General features: G+C 46.5%; 1 protein-coding gene across 1 annotated transcript in view; it reads left to right on the top strand.

The window, feature by feature from the left end:
* The window catches only part of MYO5B (myosin VB), a 382234-nt gene that overhangs the window by 266799 nt on the left and 91723 nt on the right, over positions 1-23712 (top strand). The window contains exons 13-14 of the mRNA XM_032603558.1: positions 14185-14307; positions 14938-15021. Coding sequence (XP_032459449.1) covers positions 14185-14307; positions 14938-15021 — 207 coding nt within the window. The remainder of the gene's footprint in view (positions 1-14184; positions 14308-14937; positions 15022-23712) is intronic.

Genomic DNA, 23712 nt, shown 5'->3' on the forward strand with positions numbered 1-23712 from the left:
CTTAAAAGCTTTTGCACAGCAAAGGAAACCATAAACAAGATGAAAAGATAACTCTCAGAATGGGATAAAATATTTGCAAATGAATCAATGGACAAGGGATTAATCTCCAAAATATATGAACAGGTCATGCAACTCAATATTAAAAAAAACAAACAACCCAATCCAAAATGGGTAAAAGACCTAAATAGACATTTCTCCAAAGAAGACATACAGGTGGCCAAGAAGCACATGAAAAGCTGCTCAACATCACTAATCATTAGAGAAATGCAAGTCATAACTACAGTGAGGTATCACGTCCACCAGTTAGAATGGGCATCATCAGAAAATCTACAAACAATAAATGCTGGAGAGGGTGTGGAGAACAGGGAACCCTCTTGCACTGTTGGTGGGAATGTAAATGGATACAGCCACTATGGAGAACAGTACGGAGGTTCCTTAAAAAACTAAAAATAGAACTACCATATGACCCAGCAATCCCACTACTGGGCATATACCCAGATAAAACCGTAATTCAAAAAGACTCATGCACCCCAGTGTTCACTGCAGCACAATTACAATAGCCAGGTCATGAAAGCAGCCTAGATGCCCACTGACAGACGAATGGATAAATAAGTTATGGTACATATATACAATGGAATATTACTGAGCCGTAAAAAGGAACGAAATTGGGTCATTTGTTGAGACGTGGATGGATCTAGAGACTGTCATACAGAGTGAAGTAAGTCAGAAAGAGAAAAACAAATATCGTATATTAACGCATGTATGTGAACCTAGAAAAATGGTACAGATGAACCAGTTTGCAGGGCAGAAGTTGAGACACAGATGTAGAAAACAAACGTATGGACACCAAGGGGGGAAAGCTGTGCGGGGGGTGGGGATGGTGGTGTGATGAATTGGGCGATTGGGATTGACATGTATACACTGATGTGTATAAAATTGATGACTAATAAGAGCCTGCTGTATAAAAAATTAAATTAAGTTTAAAAATTTTTTAAAAAAAGAATAATGTTGGCTGTGGGTTTGTCATATGTGTTCTTTATTATGTTGAGGTAGGTTCCCTCTATGCCCACTTTCTGGAGAGTTTTTATCATAAATGCGTGTTGAATTTTGTCAAAAGCTGTTTCTGCACCTATTGAGATTATCATATGGTTTTTATCCTTCAGCTTGTTAGTATGGTATATCCCATTAATTGATTTGCATATATTGAAGAATCCTTGCATTCCTGGAATAAACCCCACTTGATCATGACTGATCCTTTTAATGTGCTGTTGGATTCAGCTTGCTAGTATTTTGTTGAGGATTTTTGTATCTATGTTCATCAGTGGTATTGGCCTGTAATTTTCTTTTTTTGTGACATCGTTGTCTGGTTTTGGTATTGGTGATGGTGGCCTCGTGCAATGAGTTTGGGAGTGTTCCTGCCTCTGCTGTATTTTGGAAGAGTTTGAGAAGGATAGTTGTTAGCTCTTCTATAAATGCTTGATAGAATTTTCCCGTGAAGCCATCTGGCCCTGGGCTTTTGTTTGTTGGAAGATTTTTAATCACAGTTTCAACTTCAGTGCTTGTGATTGATCTGTTCATATTTTCTATTTCTTCCTGCTTCATTCTCAGAAGGTTGTGCATTTCTAAGAATTTGTTTCTTCCAGGTTGTCCATTTTACTGGCATATAGCTGCTTATAGTAGTCTCTCATGATCCTTTGTATTTATGATCTGTCATTTGTTAGTTCTACTTTTTCATTTCTAATTCTGTTGATTTGAGTCCTCTCCCTTTTTTTTCCTGATGAGTCTGGCTAATGGTTTATCAGTTTTTTTAATCTTCTCAAAGAACCAGCTATTAGTTTTATTGATCTTTGCTATTGTTTCCTTCATTTCTTTTTCATTTATTTCCAATCTGATCTTTATGATTTCTTTCCTTTTGCTAGCTTTGGGTTTTTTTGTTCTTTTTTCTCTAATTGCTTTAGGTGTAAGGTTAGGTTATTTGAGATTTTTCTTGTTTCTTGAGGTAGGATTGGGTTGCTATAAACTTCCCTCTTAGACTGCTTTTGCTGCATCCCATAGGTTTTTGGTTGTCATGTTTTCATTGTCATTTGTTTCTGGGTGTTTTTTGATTTCCTCTTTAATTTCTCAGTGATCTCTTGGTTATTTAGTAGTGTGTTGTTTAGCCTCAATGTGTTTGTATTTTTTACAGTTTTTTTTCCTGTAGTTGATATCTAGTCTCATAGCGTTGTGGTCGGAAAAGTTGCTTATACATTTCAATTTTCTTAAATTTCCCAAGGCTTGTTATGTGACCCAAGATGTGATCTGTCCTGGAGAATGTTCCATGTGCACTTGAGAAGAAAGTGTATTCTGTTGTAGTTGAATGGAATGTCCTGTACATATCAATTAAGTCCATCTGGTCTAATGTGTCATTTAAAGCTTGTGTTTCCTTATTTATTTTCTGTTTGGATGATCTGTCCTTTGGTGTAAGTGGGGTGTTAAAGTCTCCCACTATTATTGTGTTACTGTTGATTTCTGCTTTTATGGCTGTTAGCGTTTGCCTTATGTATTGAGGTGTTCCTATGTTGGGTGCATAAGTATTTATAGTTGTTATGTCTTCTTGGATTGATCCCTTGATCATTATGTACTGTCCTTCCTTGTCTCGTGTAAGTCTTTATTTTAAAGTGTATTTTGTCTGATGCGAGTATTGCTACTCCAGCTTTCTTTTGATTTCCATTTGGTTGGAATATCTTTTTCCATCCCCTCACTTTCAGTCTGTATGTGTCCCTAGGTCTGAAGTGGGTCTCTTGTAGACAGCATATATATGGGTCTTGTTTGTGTATCCATTCAGCCAGTCTGTGTCTTTTGGTTGGAGCATTTTATCCATTCACATTTAAGGTAATTATCAATATGTATGTTCCTATTACCTTTTTCTTAATTGTTTTGGGTTTGTTTTTGTAGGTCCTTTTCTTCGCTTGTGTTTCTTACTTAGAGAAGTTCCTTTAGCATCTGTTGTAGAGCTGGTTTGGTGGTGCTGAATTCACGTAGCTTTTGCTTGTCTGTAAAGCTTTTGATTTCTCCATTGAATCTGAATGAGATCCTTGCTGGGTAGAGTAATCTTGGTTGTAGGTTTTTCCCTTTCATCATTTTAAATATATCCTGCCACTCCCTTCTGGCCTGCAGAGTTTCTGCTGAAAGATCAGCTGTTAACCTTGTGGGTATTCCCTTGTATGTTATTTGTTGTTTTTCCCTTGCTGATTTTAATATTTTTTTGTAGATAGTTCCATTAATGAGTGTCTCAGTGTGTTTCTCCTTGGGTTTATCCTATATGAGACTCTCTGCATTCTCCAGACTTGATTGACTATTTCCTTTACCATATTAGGGAAATTTTCCACTATAATCTCTTCAAATATTTTCTCAGACCCTTTTTTGTTTCTCTTCTTCTTCTGGGACCACTATAATTCGAATGTTGGTGTGTTTAATGTTGTCCCAGGGATCTCTGAGACTGTCCTCAGTTCTTTTCATTCTTTTTTCTTTATTCTGCTCAGTGGTATTTATTTCCAATATTTTACCTTCCAGGTCACTTATCCATTCTTCTGCCCCAGTTATTCTGCTATTGATTCCTTCTAGAGGATTTTTAATTTCATTTATTGTGCTGTTCATCACTGTTTGTCTGCTCTTTAGTTCCTTTACGTCCTTGTTAAACATTTCTTGTATTTTCTCCATTCTGTTTCTGAGATTTTGGATCATCTTTACTATCATTGCTCTGAATTCTTTTTCAGGTAGACTGCCTATCTGCTCTTTATTTGTTTGGTCTTGTTGGATTTTACCTTGCTTCTTCATCTGCTGCATATTTCTTTGTCTTCTCATTTTATTTAACTTACTGTGTTTGAGGTCAGAAAGCAGGCTGCAGGATCATAGTTCCTCTTACTTCTCTCACCCGGTGGGTGAGGTTGGTTCAGTGGCTTGTGCAGACTTCCTGGTGGAGGGGACTGGTTCATGTGTTCTGGTGGGTGGGGCTGGATCTTGTCCCTCTGATGGGCAGGGCCACGTCAGGTGGTGTGTTTTCAGGTGTCTGTGAGCTTAGTATGACTTCAGGCAGCCTGACTGCTAATGGGTGGGGTTGTGTTCCTGTCTTGCTAGTTGTTTGCATGAGGGGTCCAGCACTGGAATATGCTGGCCCTTGGGTGGAGCCGGGTTTTAGTGTTGGAATGGAGACCTCTGGGAGAGCTCTCACCGATTAATATTACATGGGCCCAGGAGTTCTCTGGTGGTGGTCCAGTGTCCTGGACTCAGCTCTCCCACCTCAGAGGCTCAGGCCTGTCCCCCAGCTGGAGCACCAAGACCCTGCAAGCCACACGGCATGGAAGGAAAGGAAGAAGAAACAAACAAACAAAGAGACAAAACCCCAAGACAAATGGTAAAAGCAAAACTAAACAGACAAAATCACATGAAGAAACATACACACACGCACTCACGAAAAGAAAAGAAAAAAAGAGGATGAAGAAGAGGAGAGCAACCAAACCAATAAACAATCTCAAAAACTAAAACAAACACTAAAAAGTAAACTAATAAATACACAGAACCAGGAACAAATCAGATGCAGAAAGCAAACTAAAAAAAGGCAATGAAAGCATAAAGCAAACACACAAAAACGATAAAAAAAATGTAAAGACAAAAGAAAGATGAAAACCAAAGGAAAAAATACAAAACAACATAGTAAAGTAAAAATAGATAATATAGTTTAAAATAAAATGAAAACAAAGCAAAACAAAGAAAGAAACACAAGGAAAAAACACAATATAACAAAAAAGTACAGTAGAAAGAAGAAAAAAATAAAATTAAAAATATATTAGAAATAAAAGCATAAGAAAGAAAATAAAAAGTAAATAAAAATTAAAAGAATAATCATAAAAAAAAGAACAATGGAACAAAACAAAACAAAGAAAAAAAAGTAGTGATGTTTTCCTGGGGCCTCAGCTGTCAGTGTCCGTGTCCCCCCAGTGAGCCGCAGCCAATCCCTGCCCATCCAGGAAGTCTTCTTATACTTCTCAGTAGGTCTCTGCTGTGGGCATTTTTGGGCCAGCTGAGCCTCTCATCTGGCTTTCCTCCTGTGTGTACTTGTCCCCAAAGTTCACAGCCTCAATTGTGGGAACACTTGTTGTCTATTCACGTATTCCACACATGCGGGGTTTACCAAGCCAATTGCAGGGATTTTAACCCCCTGCTTCTGCAGCTGCACAGAGAGATTTCCCTTTCTCTTCTCTGGTCGCAGAGCCCCTGGGGTTCAGCTTTGCCTTTGGCCCCGCCTCTGCTTGTGAGCTGCCCTCAGGTGTCTGGTCCCCTCCCAGGCAAGAGTGGGTGAAAGCAGCGGCTGTAAATGCTCACTTGCTCACTCAGGCCGGGGGGAGGGAGGGATACAGCAATCACAATTGGAATGTGCAGGTGTGCCTGCAGCAGCAGAGACTGGCACGGAGTTGCAAGAGCCTGAGGTGCGCTGTGCCTTCTCCCGGGGAAGTTAGTCCTGCTTCGCGGGACCCTCGGCAGGGGCAGGCTGTACAGGCTGCCGGGAGTGTGTGGGCAGTGACCTGCCTTGCACACAGGACCCTTGGTGGCAGCGGCAGCAGCCTCTGGGTTCTGAGATGAGAGCTGCGGCTCACGCTCACACTTGTGTAGGCGTTGCCCTGCCGTCTGTGGGCGCACGGAGCAGGAAGCTCCTCTGGTGGGCCTGCCCCTCTTCTCCCGCAGCCCACCACAGTGGATTCTTGCTGTCCAGCAGGCCCAGGTTTTTTCCCGGACTCCCTCCCGGCTAGCTGTGGCACACTTGACCCCTTCAGGCTGTGTTCACGCCGCCAACCCCAGTCCTCTCCCTGCACTCCGACCGAAGCCTGAGCCTCAGCTCCCAGCCCCGGCCGCCCCGGTGGGTGAGCAGACAAGCCTCTCGGGCTGGTGAGTGCTGGTCGGCACAGATCCTCTGTGTGGGAATCTCTCCGCTTTGCCCTCTGCACCCCTGTTGCTGTGCTCTCCTCCGTGGCTCCAAAGCTTCCCCCAGCCCTGCCAGTGAAGGGGCTTCCTAGTGTGTGGGACCTTTTCCTCCTTCCCAGCTCCCTCCCAGAAGGGCAGGTCCTGTCCAGATTCCTTTGTCTCTTTTTTTTTTCCTTTTTCCTTTTGCCCTACCCAGTTATGTGGGGATTTTCTTGCCTTTTTGGAAATCTGAGTTCCCCTGCCAGCGTTCAGTAGGTGTTCTGTAGGAGTTGTTCCACATGTAGGTGTAGTTCTGATGTATTTGTGGGGAAGAAGCTCATCTTCACATCTTACTCCTCTGCCGTCTTGAAGGTCCTCCCCCCCACATCTTTATCTGATGGTTTTCAGCACATTTTCTAAGCTGGGGACTTCATCTGGAGTCAGGTTCAGGAACAGGTAATTCCTCAGTGTGGCAGAGGTGAGCCTTGTCTTGCTCCGCCTGTGAGGTTGAGGTAAAGGTGGTAAGAAGTTGTCCCTGCCTCGAGTGGCACTGGCTCAATGACAGAAGTCACAGCCCAGGCCCTCCAGTCTCCCCTCCCGGTGTTCACCACTCACTCATATTCTTGGCTTAGTGTCCACAGCCAATAGCTCCCTTCTGACACTCAGGGAACACGCTCCCCTCCCCCTTGTGACCCTCTGTGATCCTCTCCATAACCTTCCCCAGCTCCACACCCCCAACCCATGTCCTCGGTCCCGTTCTGGCCTGCTGAGCCAGCGCAGCCCCCCAGGCCCTGGCTCCAGGAGGGCTCCAGCTCTTCATTCCCCTACCCAGTTGTGAAGTCCAAGGTCATACAGGGCTCTGAGGCAGGCGGCTTGTTCTGCATTGCTCTACCTGGCTCTGTGCTGAAGCGCTGACTACACCAAAACCACGGCCCCAGGGGGGCCTGGCCTCTCCTTTCGCCTTACACACACCTCTCATAGGAACAGCCCCGTGCCTCAGGGTGATTGAGTCTGTGAATTCAGCAGCTGTCTGATCAGTTCTCCCTGATTTCTCCTGCCTTTGGCAGGCAATCCAGGGCCACGTGTGCGTTTGTTTTGGCTCACAGTTTGAGGTTCTCAGAGGTGCCACTACCCTAGGGAACGTGTCCCAGGAATGTCAGGTCACGGCGGTGAGAACACGGGTCCCAGTGCAAGGTGGGAGACCTCAGACTGCTGTCCAGAGAGTGGGACCCAGGCCTCTGGGTGAGGGAGTGGGGGGCACTCAGTGCAACACTGGGCCGGGTGGCAGGTGGCTCCGGGAGTGGTGGAGGAGTGCTTAGCAGTGCGGCCGAAAAGTAGGCAGTGGTTGCAGGGAGGACCAAGGTGCAAGTATTCAGCAGTTTTGAGAGTAACTTCCCCAAATCCCTAGACTTTGAAGCCTTGGGTATTCCCGGGGCAGTAGGGCTCCCCAGACGTTTCTGTTCAGTCTTCCTACAGAATGCACGCTGCCTATATTACCTTCAAGAAGCTAAGGGGAAGTAAAATCCGGCTGTGTTTACAGGGATGGTCTCTGCCTTATGCTCTGTGGTGCCTTCTGTTTGGGTCTGTAAAATTAGGTGATTTAAGTCAAAGACTGTATCCAACTCAAACTCCTGCCAGACACCCAGAATGTATGATGCACCTACTGTATGTCTGGTCTTGAGGGGAAAACCCTCAGGAGTGGAGGCAGGGATCTCCCTGCCGGCCAGCAAAGGGTGAAGAGGGACAGGATGGTGCTGGGGAAGAGCTTGGCCTGAGTGAGGGCGAGGGGCCCGCAGAGGGCTGTGGGCAGGGACCAGAGCCCAGCAGGGGCAGCGGAGTGACCTCAAGGGCAGGGCACACCAAGTGAGAAAGAGTGCTGAGCTGCACGCAGCCCCGGCAGTTCTGTTAGGTCCCTGCTTCCCCATCCCTGCGGCTCCTTAGAAGGGAAGGTCTGAGGATAAGCCTGGGTTTCTTGCTAGTCAAGCTGGTGGGGACTAGAGCGTCCCGTTGGATTGGGGGTAGTACTGTGAATGTGACACTTTCAAACTCACTAGCCGCCAGTCACAAGTATAGCAGGGGAGGCAAGCTGAACACCACATTAAGGAATAAAGCAAAACCCCACAGTGTGGGCGCCATCCTCCACCAGGTTTAACCGCTCTGGGAATTCAGGGTCATTCAGCGTAATCTGATTCAGCTTCTAGTAACAGATGGAGTTTTAACCAACAGTTATTACTTTTGTCAAGTCATGAAACTGTACACTTAAAGAGGGTGCATTTTGCTGTTTGGAAATCATACTGTAAATCTGACTTTAGAAACAGGGCAGCCTGCTGCACCCTTCTAGCAGCACCCATGACTCTGACCTAAGCAGGTTAGGGATTCCCATGGAATTGGTCACACCTGGGCAGCTTGCGTTTCTCGGGAGCCATCCTGTTGGACGTGGAGCTGCCTCAGATACACTCTGCAGGGTGAGAAAGAATCAGGAGATCGTACTGTGAAGAAGTGGGTTATGCGACAGGCCACGAAGCCAAATGAAGTAAAAAGCAGCCATCGGGAAAATCACTTCTCCTGGAGAAGACATCTAGTGGCAGGCAGGACCAGTGGGCTGAGATTTAAATGAGAAACGTGGAGACGGGGTAGCCATGGACTGAAAGGGGCAGCACATAGGGTGGGTCTCCTCAGCCTGTGCTGGGTGCCGGAAGCTGCAGAGGAGGCGTGGGGACCAGGACAGCGAAGTGCTCCGGATTCCTCCAGGTGGGAAAGCTTCCCTACAGTCATGAATTTATCGTCAGACCCAGACTGAGCCGCAAACTACAGCTGCTCCTCAGTAACCACGGCCAGGGGAGAGGGTGTTTGCTTGTGGAAAATGATCGTTTCCGGGCTGCTCGTAACAAAACTCTCCTCCCCCAGCGCTAAGGCTGCTGTGGATGCTGTGGACATAAGCGTGTCTACACCGAATTCAGACCCCCAGTTCCCTGCCCTCCCCATGTCTCGGTCATCAGTCCCTCCCTCTTGGAGGAACAAACTGGTTAGGGCTGATAGGATTTGAGATGTCAGTGCATGTTTTCTCATAAATCACATACTTGCATTTTAGCAGGAATTTTGTGAAAATGATACTTTGACCCCGGGAAGCAATTCTAGTGAATGAAGATACAGACACCGTCTCAGGTTGTAGAGACTGTGTTAGGGACCCACAAAGGAAGGCCTGGGTCGGGGAGGCAAGCTCTGCCCTGTTGACTAGGATTCTCTGTTTCATGGAACCCAGCCTGCGGAGCCGACGAGGATGGACCTTCCTAATTAATGTATTATTGTTGAGGCAGTAGAAGGAAAGCAGCCTGCAGACGGGGAGGTGAATACCCTTCGGTTTCCTGACCTGGGCAAGGCTGCTCTCATGAGAGTTTACGGTGGATCAAGACCAAGGGCTTGTGGTTTCCTAAGACGTCACCCCAGAGGCTACGGCTTGTGAGCAGCTTTGAAGCCTGTGGTGGAGGTGGGGGAAGTGCCTTTCCCGCATTCATCCACCCTGCGAACCCCATGTTCCCTTCAACACACATCAGAGGGGATCGAGCAAGCACTGAGATCATCTCCCCGGATGACAGGGAAATGGAAACACTGAGAAGAAAGTTTCAGGGGGAAAGCGTGCTCAGGGCAGCTGTGTAAGCAGGGGTCACATGAGGGGAGAGGGGTTCTGAGCAAAGGGAATGTCACGTTCACAGAATATGAGATGGTCCTATCTGTCCAGAGAGAGCCTATGGTGGTGGCAGGCGAGGGCGGGAGGAGGAACCGTCCAAGAATATGAGGCTCGGCCTTGCCTGCCCGGCGAAGGCGTTTGGACTTGACTCTGGAAGCTCCGGGGGTGGAAGGGTGTGAAGCGGGGGAGAGATGTGATCAGATGTGACTCACTTTTCAACAGGTCTCCCTGGCAACTGTGTGAAACGTAAGCTGCAGAGAGACTGGAGTCAGCAGTGCCCTGGCAGCGCTGCGCTTGTCCAGCCAGGAGGAGACGCCGAGGGCTCTAGGCGAGGAGCAGAGGGGCTGAGAAGGGAGGGCAGCAGTGGTGAGGGCCTCGGAGCCCTGCACCTGGCAGCGAGGTGTCGCTTAGAGCAGTTTCAAGGAAGTTGTCTGGGCAGAAGCCTGACCTCAGTAACCTGAGAGAATAGGTGAGGCCGTGGAGATGGCAAGTCTGAATTCCTTTCCGGAGGCTTAGCTGTGAAAAGGAGGAGGTGAGAGAGAGGAGAGGCGGGAGAGGCTTCCGGGAGAGGGAAGCTGGGTGGATCCAGGTCTCCAGGAGGCAGGGGTGCGTGTGCAGGATGCCGGCTAGGGGAAGAAGCGCTCCCTCCCGTGAGAAGGGCCCAAAGGATCGTAGGGCTGTGGATGCAGCTGAGTTTCTGGATGTAGAGCAGGAATTTGAGGTTTCCTGCTTGACAGCTGGCTTCCCTATGAGGGAGGAAGCGAGGCATCTGCTAAGACACAGCAGGGTTAGAAGCTGAAGAGAACAGAGGAGGAGGGGACAAGGTGTCCTACAAACAGGGACGAGCAATACTGAGTGCAGAGACGTGTTTACTGAGGTCAGAGACCATAAAGTGAGATGTGGGAGTTGTTGGGGTCAACTCTCCCCTTCAATCTGGGCACAGTGTCTTAATCCATGGCAGTGACGCTCACAGTGAAATTTGATTTTATTTTCTGGCGGCAATACTAAATTATATTAACTTATCAGCAGGAGTCGATGAAGGGAAGAGGAGCTGACGTGTGATCTTAGCCAGCCACCCAGGTGTGGGAAGGGACAGGATGGGTCGTTGAGTTGCTCTAGAATTAGCGTCTCGCTGAGCACGCGGAAAGGCTGTTTTGTGAGGGTGGAAAAGTAAAGGCCCGGAACTGGCCTTGGAGGAGATGGCTGCCAGGTGGGGAGGAAGGAGCCACCTCCGCCTAGAGCTGTTAGGACAGCAGCGTCCTGGAGGTCCAGCTATCGCAGGAGGATTCGGGGTTGATGGGGGCAGGGTCATTTGAGAGGGCATCAGGGAGCCCACGGAGGTATGGGATGGAGTGAGATAGTGACCAGGGAGGCGGCCGTGGTGGCAGTGGCCCCGGAAAACGGGACAAGGAGCGGAGATGGAATAACTGGCTTTGGGGTCCTTATCAGTCAGCTCTTGTCAGCTGTTGGGCTGGGGCAGGCTTCGGCCCCTGGCAATGTCCCAGGCCAGTGATGGCAGCCAGACGTCTTCAAGAGAGTACAGTTTCCGACAAGGTTCCAAGAGCACCTTGGTGAAAAGTCGTCCTGGGCCACAGGGTTTATACCCCAAGCTGTTGAGGGGCTTAGTAAGTCTGAGGACTTTCATTCCCCTCCCCCCGCCATGTTTTCTCTGTTTTATTTCAATAACGAAGAGTAAAGTCAGGTTTAATGCATTTTAACAGCTTTATTAAGATAGAATTAGTGAACCATACAATTCACCTATTTAAAATACACAATTCAGTGTTTTTTAGTATTTTCAGAGTCATGCAGCCATCACCACCACAATCAATTTTAGAACATTTTCATCGTCCCCTAAAGAAACCCCTTAGCAGTCACTCTCCATTCCCCCACAGCCCTAGGCAACCACTCATCTACTTCCTATCTCTGGAGATTTGCCTGTCTGGGACCCGGGCCTTCACTTTTTGCTGTGACCAGTGGCCAACAGAGCAGGTCGGAGGGACTTGCCCTCTGAGGGACAGTACCCACCTAGATGAGGACAGAGCTGGGGTCCAGGCTCCTGGTCCAGTGCCTTTGGAGAGGAGAGTAAGGAAGCTCGCGTGAAGCTGCTGGTAGATTCTTTTTTAAAGGCTTTGATTCGCTGCATATTCCAGAGCTACTGATAACCACAATCTATTGTAGCTTTTATCAAAATACAAAATTTGCTTTCTATCTCCTACGCCTGTTCTAAATCTACTTTTTGGAAGGATTTTTGGAAATAACTACATCCTGCCTAACCATGCCTTTGTGGTTACCTTTAAAACTCTCGTCAGGCAGGAAAGCATGATAGTGAGGAGCACATACTCTAGAGCCTGTCCTGGTTTGAACCCCAGTTCTGCTATTTCCCCGCTGTGTGACCTTGGGCAAGTTACCTAACCTCTCTGTCTCAGTTTCTTCATCTGTAAAATGTATACAGCCATAGTACCTAGCTCATGGGATTATTGCCAGGGTTGAATGAGTTAATACATCGAAAATGTATAGAGAACTGCCTGGCAGTAAGTTCTTTGGGCATTTGCTTTGATTATTATCTGAGATTCTTAATGGTTGTGAATTCCTGCTGGCCCTTATTTTTAGTCAAGGGTGGGGGTGAGAAGAGAGACTGACCCTTGTCAGGAAACATGTATACCTATGACCTTGATTCCTGACCTCCCTTACTCATTGATTTATGCAAGTCTGAATTAGAGACTATGTGGAATTATGGAGTCTGCTAACAGAAGTCCAATTTCCTTGTCAAGACAAGAAGATTTTGATACTGGCAAATACAAGTGTTGACCAGGTGGGGCTTCTCATCATAGCCCTACCCTTTCTGTTCTGTCTTGCCCAGTTCTGCCAGTGCTGGGTCCATTGTGTTCCTGTTCTCCAGCCTCGCCTCCTGACAGCTCCGCCAGGCTGCCCTCTTGCTTCCCCCCGTACCTGGTGTTTCTAAACACAGGATGCTTGGAGACAAATGTAAAACAATATATTTTTAAATGCTCAATTAAATATATTTTATTTTGTCTGCCCAACGCAATTAATAGTCTCCTTCAAGAAGGAGTTTCCTTAAAAATCCTGTGGCACCTAGCACTGGATATTCAATCCTAGTTACACCAAGCTGGATATTGAGAAAAATCTGTTTGCTTACAAAGCATTTGAGAACTTTGTTCTCAAGTGTGTAAGCATTTTTCTTATGGCACAGGTATTATTAATTTACTAAACAAAGCCCTTTTTAAATGGCTAGTGCAAGGGTCACCTTCAACCCTGCCTGATCCAAATATACAATCTAAACTAATGAAAAGGGCGAAAGGCAGTTGGTGGCCCATAGCTGAGGGAGGTGCGTGTGCAGTGATGCTCAGGGGTGACGGGTGGTGGGGAGCACCTTCCCATCAGCAGAGGCACCATGTTTCTTGACAGTTTGAGTGGTGGTTACAGTGACTCCGTGTTGTGTTTTCAACAAAGCAAGATGCTTTTTCACTTCTGAAGCCATCTCTAAAGATATTAAAAGAGGCTGCCCTTCAGAATTATTAATGTAGTAAATCTCTAACTTTAAATTGGGGGGAGGTAGAGGTTAGTACTGCGTAGCTCAATCACCAGGTACTTAGCGCCCAGTGCATGGCTGGAATCCAATTTTTTTTTTTTTTTTTGCGGTACACGGGCCTCTCACTGCTGTGGCCTCCCCCGTTGCGGAGCACAGGCTCCGGACGCGCAGGCTGAGCGGCCATGGCTCACGGGCCCAGCCGCTCCGCGGCATGTGGGATCTTCCCGGACCGGGGCACGAACCCGTGTCCCCTGCATCGGCAGGCAGACTCTCAACCACTGCGCCACCAGGGAAGCCCTGGAATCCAATTTTAAGTTCTTTGAGGGACAGGAAAAAAAACAGTAAGTCATACTTCCTGAACCCAACAAACTTACTTTACAGTTTATAGAGACAAGACGATACACAAAAACCAAACGATGAACAATATTAGGCAGTGCATATGTAAGAGCTAAGTTGGAAGAATTCCAAAGCGAGATCAAGGGTGGTCAGGAAAGGCTCCAGAGAAGAGGACAGACTTGAGCTGAGCCTGGACACTGGTATTCAGATGGCCCTAGAGAGAGACAGTGGGCTTTCCTGCTGCAGGAGTTGACCTGAGTGAGCAGGAACTTGGCACTGGAGGCGGATGTGGTGTGTTCATGACCCTGAAGTCACTGGCCCCACCAGAGCAAAGAAGCATCTTCAGATTTATCCTGTGGGTTATGATTCTACTCCTGTGACCTTGGCCTCCACCCTCTTCTTCTCCCGACTCTTCCAGCGTCTGCCAGACAGCAGGTTCTTTGAGGCTCAGCGCACCCCTTCAGGGTGCCAGCATACAGGGCATGTTGAGGGCATGCCATGTGGGATCCCAGGTGTTCACGATTGAATCTGCTTTCCACATCCAGTTAGGGTCCAGGTCTCAGAGCTGAATCCAGCCTCATGAGGTCAGCTTCCTGGCAGACTCCATCATTCTGCCTTGACTCTTGGCTTCCTTTTTCCTCTTCACAAAGCACCTGATTTTGTGGATCCACAGGTCCCCAAAGGAACTGACCAGAACTGGGCTCAGAAGCTCTACGACCGGCACTCCGGCAGCCAGCACTTCCAGAAACCCCGCATGTCCAACACGGCCTTCATTGTCGTCCACTTTGCAGATAAGGTGGGTCTCCTCTTGGTGGGCCCGGTGCTCCGTGAGCCCCGTCCAAGGTGGACTCGGGGTGCCTGGGCTAAGAGGGAGCTGCCCTTTGAATTCAGGGGGCCTGGAGTCTCTTGGGTGGGGCCTTGTCTACTCTCCTGGAGCCTGAGAGAGAAGAAGAAAGAGTGATTCTTCTTCAGGTGGCTCCTTTCCCGGCGGCTGGCGTAAACTTAGAATTTCTCTACGTGGGCTGTGTTCTGTGTGCACTAGCCCAGTGCGTCTCAAATTTTCATGTGTGTGCAGGTCACCTAGGGTATTGCTCAAAGGCAGGTTCTAATTCAGTTGATCTGGGGTGAGGCTGACAAGCTGCATTTAGAGCACCCAAAGGAAGCCTTCTATTAAAGGCCATCTTACAGGAACTCCTTTTTAAAAACAATTTGGTTTTCCGCAAAATGAATATTCAACTCCCTCAATGTAAACCCTAATCACGTCTTGGGTTTGCAGTTTGGATGAGAACATCTGTGGGTTTCCCATGTACGCACAGCTCTTTTCAGAAAACACTGTGGATGAGCTGAAACTACTGGAGAAGCTGCTGAGGGTCCCGGGTCAGGCTGGAGCACTAACTACCGTTTCTGTTTCCTGCCGTGGCTCCAGGTGGAGTACCTTTCAGATAGTTTTCTGGAGAAAAACAGAGACACGGTGTACGAAGAGCAGATCAATATTCTGAAGGCCAGCAAGGTAAAGAGCGTCGGAAGCAGGGAAACAGAGGTGGAGTGTCCACGGCCAGAGCCAGACAGGGTGTGGTTGGTGCCGTCCCCACTCTGGAGGGGCCGAGGCAGGGGTGCGGGGCAGGGGGAGGTGAGGGGTCTGTAGGTTATTTCAGTCTGAGAATTTGAGAACGGCCTGATGGAGGGAAGAAAGCAAGGGATGGCAGAGGTGACTGGGAAAGATGCCAGCTAATGGAAGGACAGGGGAGCGGGGGGAACAGGAGAAGTGACAGTCGGAGAGACGATGGTAGGTATAACTGTGAAAACATTGCTGGCATCCATCGGGTCATTTGTCCTCCACCTCCTACATGCAGATGTAAAAGTACTTAAACCCCTTCAAATCCTAGTATCAGTGCGTTTCATTTCTGCTTAGCAGTCTGTGGAACTTCCCTATGGCCAGAAACTTAAATGGAATCATAGGATTCAAGGGACACTTAAATCTACAATTTTGGAATGTTACTTTCTGTTATCTCCAGAATTCCAGTTATTTCCTTCTCGCGAGCATGACAAAAAGGTAGCCAATATTGTGTCCATTCTACAGGTAGAGGGAACAAGGCACTGATTCACCTAAACAAATATTTGTTAAGCACATACCTTGTGAGGCACTGCCCCTAAATGCACCGTGTACAGAGGTGAATAAGATAGATTCTACTCTCTAGGTGTTTACATTCTAGTGGGCTGTGAGTGGGCAGAAAAACAAGCATACGGTACCTGAAAAGAGAGGAGGTTTGGCTGGGGTGGGGGTGCAGGGAGCGTGAGCCCCGCCGTTACAGAAAGCCACCCCGCCGATGCAGGTGCCATCGCTGGCTTCAGCCTTTCAGAGGGAACCCAGAAAAGGACTCTCTAGGATTTAGGAGGCTTTCTACCAGACCACATGGTACTGAACTCACTGCAGAGGCCTGATAACACTAGAAATGGCAGATTAATTTCTCTTTGTGATAAGCTTTAGATGAATGCAGTTAGGGTGAGATGATGGAATGGAGAAAATACGCCCCGCAAAATGGACCCAGGCTCCTAAAGGCAAGTAAATCACGTGGCCCCGAGGCCAGGGTTTTAGGGAGGATTTGAGTCAGTACCAGCGATGTGGGTGGCCTGGGGCAGACCCCAGCCCCATGCCATCTCCCGATATCTGGAGCATCAGGGAATTAGTCGTCACTAAGACAAATTTGCTTTGGGTAAATGTGCATGTCAGTGCAAGATTAACCCCTCGGCTTGCCAGGTGTCCAGCCCTCTAGTCCATGGTGGTTGACGTGACTTTTTCCATTCTTTGCAAGGGAGGTGGGGAACGGGAGAAAAGCCACAGGGAGAGAGTAGCAGTGGATGGTTTGAGCCCTGAGGAGCACGTGTCCTCATTGTGTGCGTCTTAGAAGTTAGACGCCTGTGACCTCCTGTTACTGTGACACTGGCCTTAGAGGGCTGAGAAACTTTTGTTACAAGTTTCTCCTTTCAGGTGGGATCACAAGTGAGGGGCATGGCAGCGTCTGGTTCTGCCATTAATTTTTGTCCTACTTTGAGTGTCTCTTAGGGATCCCAGAATCTAGAAGGGAATCTCTCACACTCTCTCTCCAGCAGATCATCTGTTATTAGTCAGTGAGATTTTTTTTCTTATTTTTATTTAACAAACTTTATTGAATATTTGTGTGGTATGTAGTAGTAACAAATGTATGTAGTTAACCTCACAGAACTTACAGTCTAGTGAAAAGATATAGAGTTTCATCAAAAATTGTGGTAATGCTGTGAAGGTCAAGAAGAAGGTTTTATGGAAAAGAGTAATAGGAATGTGCTGGGAGTCCTCAAGGTCACCCCCAAATTGAACCATTTGCTAGGAAGACTCACAGAACTCAGCATATTGTAGTACTCATGGCTATGATTTATTACAGCAAAAGGATACAAAGCGAATCAGCAAAGGGAGAAGGTGCACGGGGTGAAGTCCAGGGGAGACCAGGTGCAAGCTTCCAGAGTCCTCTTCCGCTGGAGTCGCACTGAATATACTTAATTCCCACACTGAGTTGTGACGGTGCCTGTGACCTGTCTACCAGAGCAGCTCACCTGAGCCTGGGCACTTAGTGTTCCCTACTGAGAGTCAGTGACGTGGGCACCCTTTGCCTAGCACATACTGAAATTCCAGACTCCCAGAAGGAAAGCAGGTTCATTCAGCATAAACCATATTGTTTGCATAAACAGTTTAGGCTCAGTAAACCATTCTTATCAGGGACTGCTGAAAACCCTCTCAAAATCGACATTTCCAGACACCAGCCAAGGGTCAACCTTGTAAGCAGGCCTTTCTAGGATGGCAGTCTCAGGCCTGCCATGTTAGCTCTTTTCTAAATAGGGGTATCATTGTAGATTGAGTTTTTATTAGAAATGAAATGTAGGCTTATAAAAATTCACATAGTATAGAAATATGTAAAATGAAAGTATTCTCTCCCATTCCTGACCCCCCTTTTGATGAATTCCCATTCTGATGATACAAACATACTGGTACATCTTTTTAAGGTTGAAATGGGGACTTCCCTGGTGTCGCAGTGGATAAGAATCCACCTGCCAATGCAGGGGACACGGGTTTGATCCCTGGTCCGGGAAGATCCCACGTGACACAGAGCAACTAAGCCCGTGTGCCACAACTACTGAAGCCCATGCGCCTAGAGCCCGTGCTCTGCCACAAAAAGGCCACTGCAATGAGAAGCCCGCGCACTGCAACGAAGTGTAGCCCCCGCTCACTACAACTAGAGAAAGCCCGCACGCAGCACCTAATACCCAACACAGCCAAAAAAAAAAAAGATTGAAATGAATTGCATTATACATTGTCCTCTCTAATTTTTCACTTACCGTTGGCCATCTTTCCACATGAGTACATATCCACTTCTTTTCTTTTTTTAAACAGCTATTGGTATTTTGCTAATTCAACTAATACTGCATGGAATGCCCTTTACATATATCTTTGCTTACTTGTATAGTTATGTCTGTAAAAGTTTAGAAATGGAATTGACGGTTCAAAGAATATGCACTTCAAAAGTCTAGAGGTATTGCTAAGTTGGAGTGTAAAATAGGTCTGTGATCTACTCTTAAATGGTACCAACTCCTTTCTGTTCCCTGTCCACCTGCCACAACTCTAGCCTCCCCCTTCAGCAACTAACATTTCTAAAGAACCAATGACCTTGTTGTCAGACCCTTGCACCTCCATCCCAGCAAACCCTCAGAGGTGCTGTGATGGTGACCAGCAGTACTCAGAGATGAACCGAGAGAGGCTTCTAGGCCCACCAGACCCCAGCAGGAGGAGGGAGTGCTGAGAACTCTCCACCCTGGACCCATTTCAGACATCCCAGAGGAGGGAAAGCAGAGATTGACACTAGGTCACTATAAACCTACAGATGGGATTTCCACAGACTGCAGCTACGAATCAGAGTGATCAGAAATGTGCTTTAAATCCTTTGGACAGATGGACACCTCTGGCGACGTCTGTCATTGTAGCATTTTTAAAACTCATAGTTTAAAATGAGCCTCTATCGTTTTCTTTAATTTTTTTTCACAGTAGTCCCACAAGGTTTATGTTTCTAAGGCGCACTTAAAAGCAGAGAGAAAAATAAAGACCTGGAAAGATGCAAGCCTATGGTATCCAGTTAATGCCCAATTTTTTTTATTGGTTTTCTTCTCACTAAGCATAGCTAGATCTTAGATCCTGTAGGTAAACCCATAGTTTTACTTAAAGTATTTTTATCTGGGGGGAGACCTATTAGCTTTTTTCTTTTGTGTGGCATCCCTGATAAGAAATTAACAAATTACTGTGAAAAATTAAGCAGTATGGGATGGAAGACTACCATATACCCTATCAGCCAAAAGGATGTTTGAAGAGCTCCCACTAAGAGCAGCGAGATAAAACGGTGTTAATGAGAATGTAATTAGTAAAGCCAGTTACATTGCCTAAGAGGCTATAATATAGCTAATTGCTTTCTCCGCTGTCAGAGAGCTATAAATAGAGACTTAAGAGATGCCTCTTTAAAACATGATTTCAGGTTAACAGACTGATTTGTTTTAGATGCTAAAGGTGGAGGGTTTTCCTTCTTAGTGTTTATTGTAAAAAGCAATATTTTATCAATCTGAAAAAAAAAATCTCGAAAGGAGAATTTTTTTCTTCTGGAGATTTCCTCTTCTGGGGCAGTGCTGAGTGTAAGTCAGAGAGATAGGCAGTGGGTCCAGAGTTTATGCCAGCAGGTGCTGGCCAGTGAGGGCCACTCTGGGCCGTGTTCCTAGGCAGGCAACCCTGATGCCATCTCTCCACGCCATCCTAGCGGAAGGGATCTCGAGACCAATGTGGTCCAGAGGCCAAGTAGACCATATTAGCCCAAAGCTGCCTACCCTGGGCCGTGACAATCCCGGAGGTCCAGGAGTCAGGATGGAGTAGCTCCAACAAGGCCCAAACTCCATCTCCCCCCATCTCTGTTCTCCCTCAACTTCAGCTCATCAAGGGTGACAATGCATGCGTTCCATTGCTTTCCGTGCTGCTAGCTTCCTTACAGGTTATACACACATTTCATTCTGAGCAAACGCATTTGCTTTAAATTTTAATTTATTTTTTATATAATAACCTTTGAGTCAACATACTATATAACATTTGCTTTTAAGTGTTTTTGGAATGCTTCCTGTTTAAAATCAGTTTGTACTGGTACTTAAAACGCCTCTACCAACATTTAGAATAAATAGGTAACTATGTGAGAGAGAACTTTAGGCAGTAAAGCAAGATAATCATTCCCTGCAGTCCAGGAAGGTCCCCCTTTCCTTCTTTAAACAAATGAAGTACTGAGACTTTTCCTCCAAATCCTCTTCAAAACCCCTTTAAACAGAATATTTCTTACCTAAAAGTTTGATATTGTTTTCCCCCAGAGGGTAGCATTTACCATGTAAAAGAATTGATTGAAAAGAAAATGTGTTCGTTACTTTGTTTACAGCCGTAGCTTTTAAAGATAAGATTCTAGACAAGAGATTCCAATCAAATGGTTATTATAGTGTGTCTTATTTTAGTTTCACTATGTCTGTTTTAAAGAAAAGATATTTTATGTTCATATAAATGGAAATGAATATGTATGTACCTGTAACTGACATTTTTCTTAAACTGTCAAGTGGTCTTTAGAAAGTGTTTTCATACTTCTTTTAATCCCTTTTCAAACAGATCTGCCTCAGGCTTTTAAAATCTATATATAGACTTGAATAGCAGAGAACACGAAAGCCAGTACCTGTGGACACTTTGAAATAAGTGACAAGTAGTATCAGGGAAGGACTTGGTTTGTTTGAAGGTTTTATCTAAGTGTTTTCAAGACTGAAGAGAGTAAATTTTTAGAAAGGCCCAGGTGGATCGTGTTTCTGAGGGCTGCCCTAAGATGAATCGTAGTACTTCTGTTACTGGTTGGTCATCTGGTAAATAGACTTTCCAGTCACTCTAATAGCAGAACTGGAGTTAGTCAATTAAAAAAAAAATTTCTTTTTCTCTCACTCAGAAATGTGTTCCTTTGCATGAATCCTTTTTCAAACAGGAACTTGGTAACTACTTTTCATTGGGACTTGGGGTTAATTTACAGCTGGGACACTCCTGGGACAAGGAGGTCCGTGTCTGGCCCAGCCCCCTTGTCCTGGTCTTTTACTACTGCCTGCAGCCTGAGGTTGAACATGGTGCCTGTCCATCTTTCAGTCCTGTGGTCAAATTAGATGTCTCTGTACGTTTACTGAGTTTATCATACAAATTCTGTATAGGATGTAAAGCCTGCCCCTCCTCCTTAAAGTCCCAACAAACTCATCTTCTTCTCCATCCCAGGGACCCTACCACTTCCAAATGCGGTCTCAATAGCAGGGACCTACAATTAAAACATAACTTTTTTGTTGTTCGTTTTTGCGGTACGCGGGCCTCTCACTGTTGTGGCCTCTCCTGTTGTGGAGCACAGGCTCCGGACGCACAGGCCCAGCGGCCATGGCTCACGGGCTCAGCCACTCGGCGCCATGTGGAATCTTCCCGGACCGGGTCACGAACCCGTGTCCCCTGCATTGGCAGGCGGACTCTCAACCACTGCGCCACCAGGGAAGCCCTAAAACATAACTTTTAAAATAAAATTCAAATTCTCCAGACTAAACCTTGGTTGTTCCCAAATTATAGCACAGTGCCAGTGTAGATTAAAATCTGCCTTGAACAAAAGTTTTCCTTTTTTGTTCTTAAGTTATAAATCCTGTAATATGTCAAATTAAAAAAAAAAGGCATAGCTTTTCTGATTGAAGCAAGAGAAAGGGGCTTACGTTTTCAAATACTCTTATAATTGAATCCGATTTCAAAGTTCCTCCTGTGGTTCTGATACACGCTCCTGACCTTAGAAGTTAACAGATTTTTCACAGAAAAAGCCACTACTAACGATTTCGGTACGTTAGACCCCTTAAACAGTGCAGTCACGCAGTTGGTAACTTCTACCCAAGACTCAAACATCTTGGAAGTCTATTTCTGAAAGTATATGAATTAGAATAATTTAATCAGTTTATATATTGTTTAGACTTGGCAGACTGAATCACTGATGTCTTCAGAATGTGAACCTGGCTTCAGCCTCCCATTATTTATTTCCCTATGGAAATTTCTAGTCGCCACTGTGCCTGGGCACCTGACCTTTTCTCACGTGTGCCTTGGCTCTCTAGCACCAGTTTACAGAGTCCCCATGCCTGGGCTGTCCTCTCCCCCAACCCCTCCAGCCCCTACCCCTGTTCTCAGTTAATATGTGTGATGGTGGCTCTCTGCCATGGTCAGTGAGGACCAGCAGGTCTGTAAACAGGGGGTTACTGGGTATGGTTTGGATTTAGAGAAAACTGGCTGTGGGGTAGAATGTGTTTGTATGAACGTATGCCTGGGGGTAGGACACTCGACTTTTGTAGGTGACTGTAGTGACCCAGGAGAGAGCTCAGGTAGACCTGAACCAGTGCAGCGATTTTCTGGTTGATCGAGAAAGGACTGCTGAGACTTAACCATGGACAGAACTTGGTGATTGATGGGAATGAGAAGTAGGGTGATGGCAGGATCTCTAACCTAAATCTGGGAAGACAGCAGGTGGTGGTGTTTTGGGCCATGTTGAATTTGGAGTTTCCAGTGGAACACCCAGAGGGAGGAGAAGCAGGATATTCAGCAGATGGTTGGAACTACGGACCCTGGTAGTGGAAGAAAATCAAGATGGAGAGACGGGCTTGAAGGTGACAGTTGAAGCCGTGGGCATGAAGGATACTGTCCAGGGAATGAATGTTAGAAAAATTAAGTGGTGAGGATGCAGTTTTGGGGATCAGCAACTCAAAGGAGAGAAGTGCAGAAGATGGACCAGTGAAAGGTGCTGGGAAAGAACACATTGGGAAAAGTAGGCAGAAAGTTGGAGGAATGTGGACCTGCTGAATCTCAGGGAAGAGGTCTTCAGAGAGGAGGCCGTGGTCAGTGCTTCCAGCCCTGGCTCCTCCATTAACCAACAGCCCTGGGCGACCTGATGCCGCCCGCCGTGGTTGCTGTGGGGCGACTGGGGGTTGAAGCAGGGTCTGGTAGGTCCCTCCTCCCAGAGCTGCTCTTTCCTCACCTGCCACAGGAAGCTGAGGGTTGATCTTTATGGTTCTTCCAGATTTAAATTCTATGATTCTGTTTCCTCTTCAGCTCAAAAATATAACTTTCTCAGGCATCTGTACTTTCACAATGTAGACAGATTTTATATATATATACCCCCAATAAAAATAATAAAACTAGATCATATATGAGTGCTTATTCTATGCCGGGCACTCTTCTCTGTACTCACGTGGATTTTCTCCTTTAGTCTTCTCTTCAGCTCTCATCCTCCATCAAGGGGGAAGGCTAGGAGGCTGTAGGTTCAGCAAGCCTAGGGCTCAGGGCCCAGCACAGACTCGGGTGGTACCCAGGTGGCACAGGCTGAGCCTGGGAGAGGCAGAAATGAGTGGATGAAGTGATCTGGGAAAGGGTCGTGGAGGAGGCAGGGCCAGACCCTGAGAGATGGGGCTCTCGGGATGAGAGCAGGTAGGAGAAGGGGGTGGGTGTTTCAGATAAGAATAAAGGTGAGCAAAGGTGGGAATAACAAGCGTGTTGGTTTATGTGACAGTAAAGTGATCAGCTTCATCTAGAGACTGTCATACAGAGTGAAGGAAGTCAGAAAGAGGAAAACAAATGGCATATAATATCGCTTATATGTGGAATCTAAAACGGTAGAGATGAACTTATTTGCAAAGCTGAAATAGAGACACAGATATAGAGAACAAACTTACGGTTACCAAGGGGGGAAGCAGGGGTGGGATGAACTGGGAGATTGGGATTGACGCATATACACTGCTATGTATAGAATAGGTAACTAATGAGAACCTACTGTATAGCACAGGGAGCTCTACTCACTGCTCTGCGGTGACCTAAGTGGGAAGGAAGTCTAAAAGAGTGGATACCTGTATGTGTATAACTGATTCGCTTTGCTGTACAGCAGGAACTAACACAGCATTGGAAAGCAACTATACGCCAATAAAAATTAATTTAAAGAAAAAAGGTATTATCTGAGAGGGGGTGAGTGGGATCCGATTGCAGAGCCCCCGGAAGACAGACTCAGGGCGTTCAGAATTGGCGGGAGGAGATGGGAGACAGCATCGTTATGGGGGCTGTGGGAAG

Source organism: Phocoena sinus, chromosome 14 (assembly GCF_008692025.1).
Source record: "Phocoena sinus isolate mPhoSin1 chromosome 14, mPhoSin1.pri, whole genome shotgun sequence".
NCBI classification, from domain to species: domain Eukaryota; kingdom Metazoa; phylum Chordata; class Mammalia; order Artiodactyla; family Phocoenidae; genus Phocoena; species Phocoena sinus.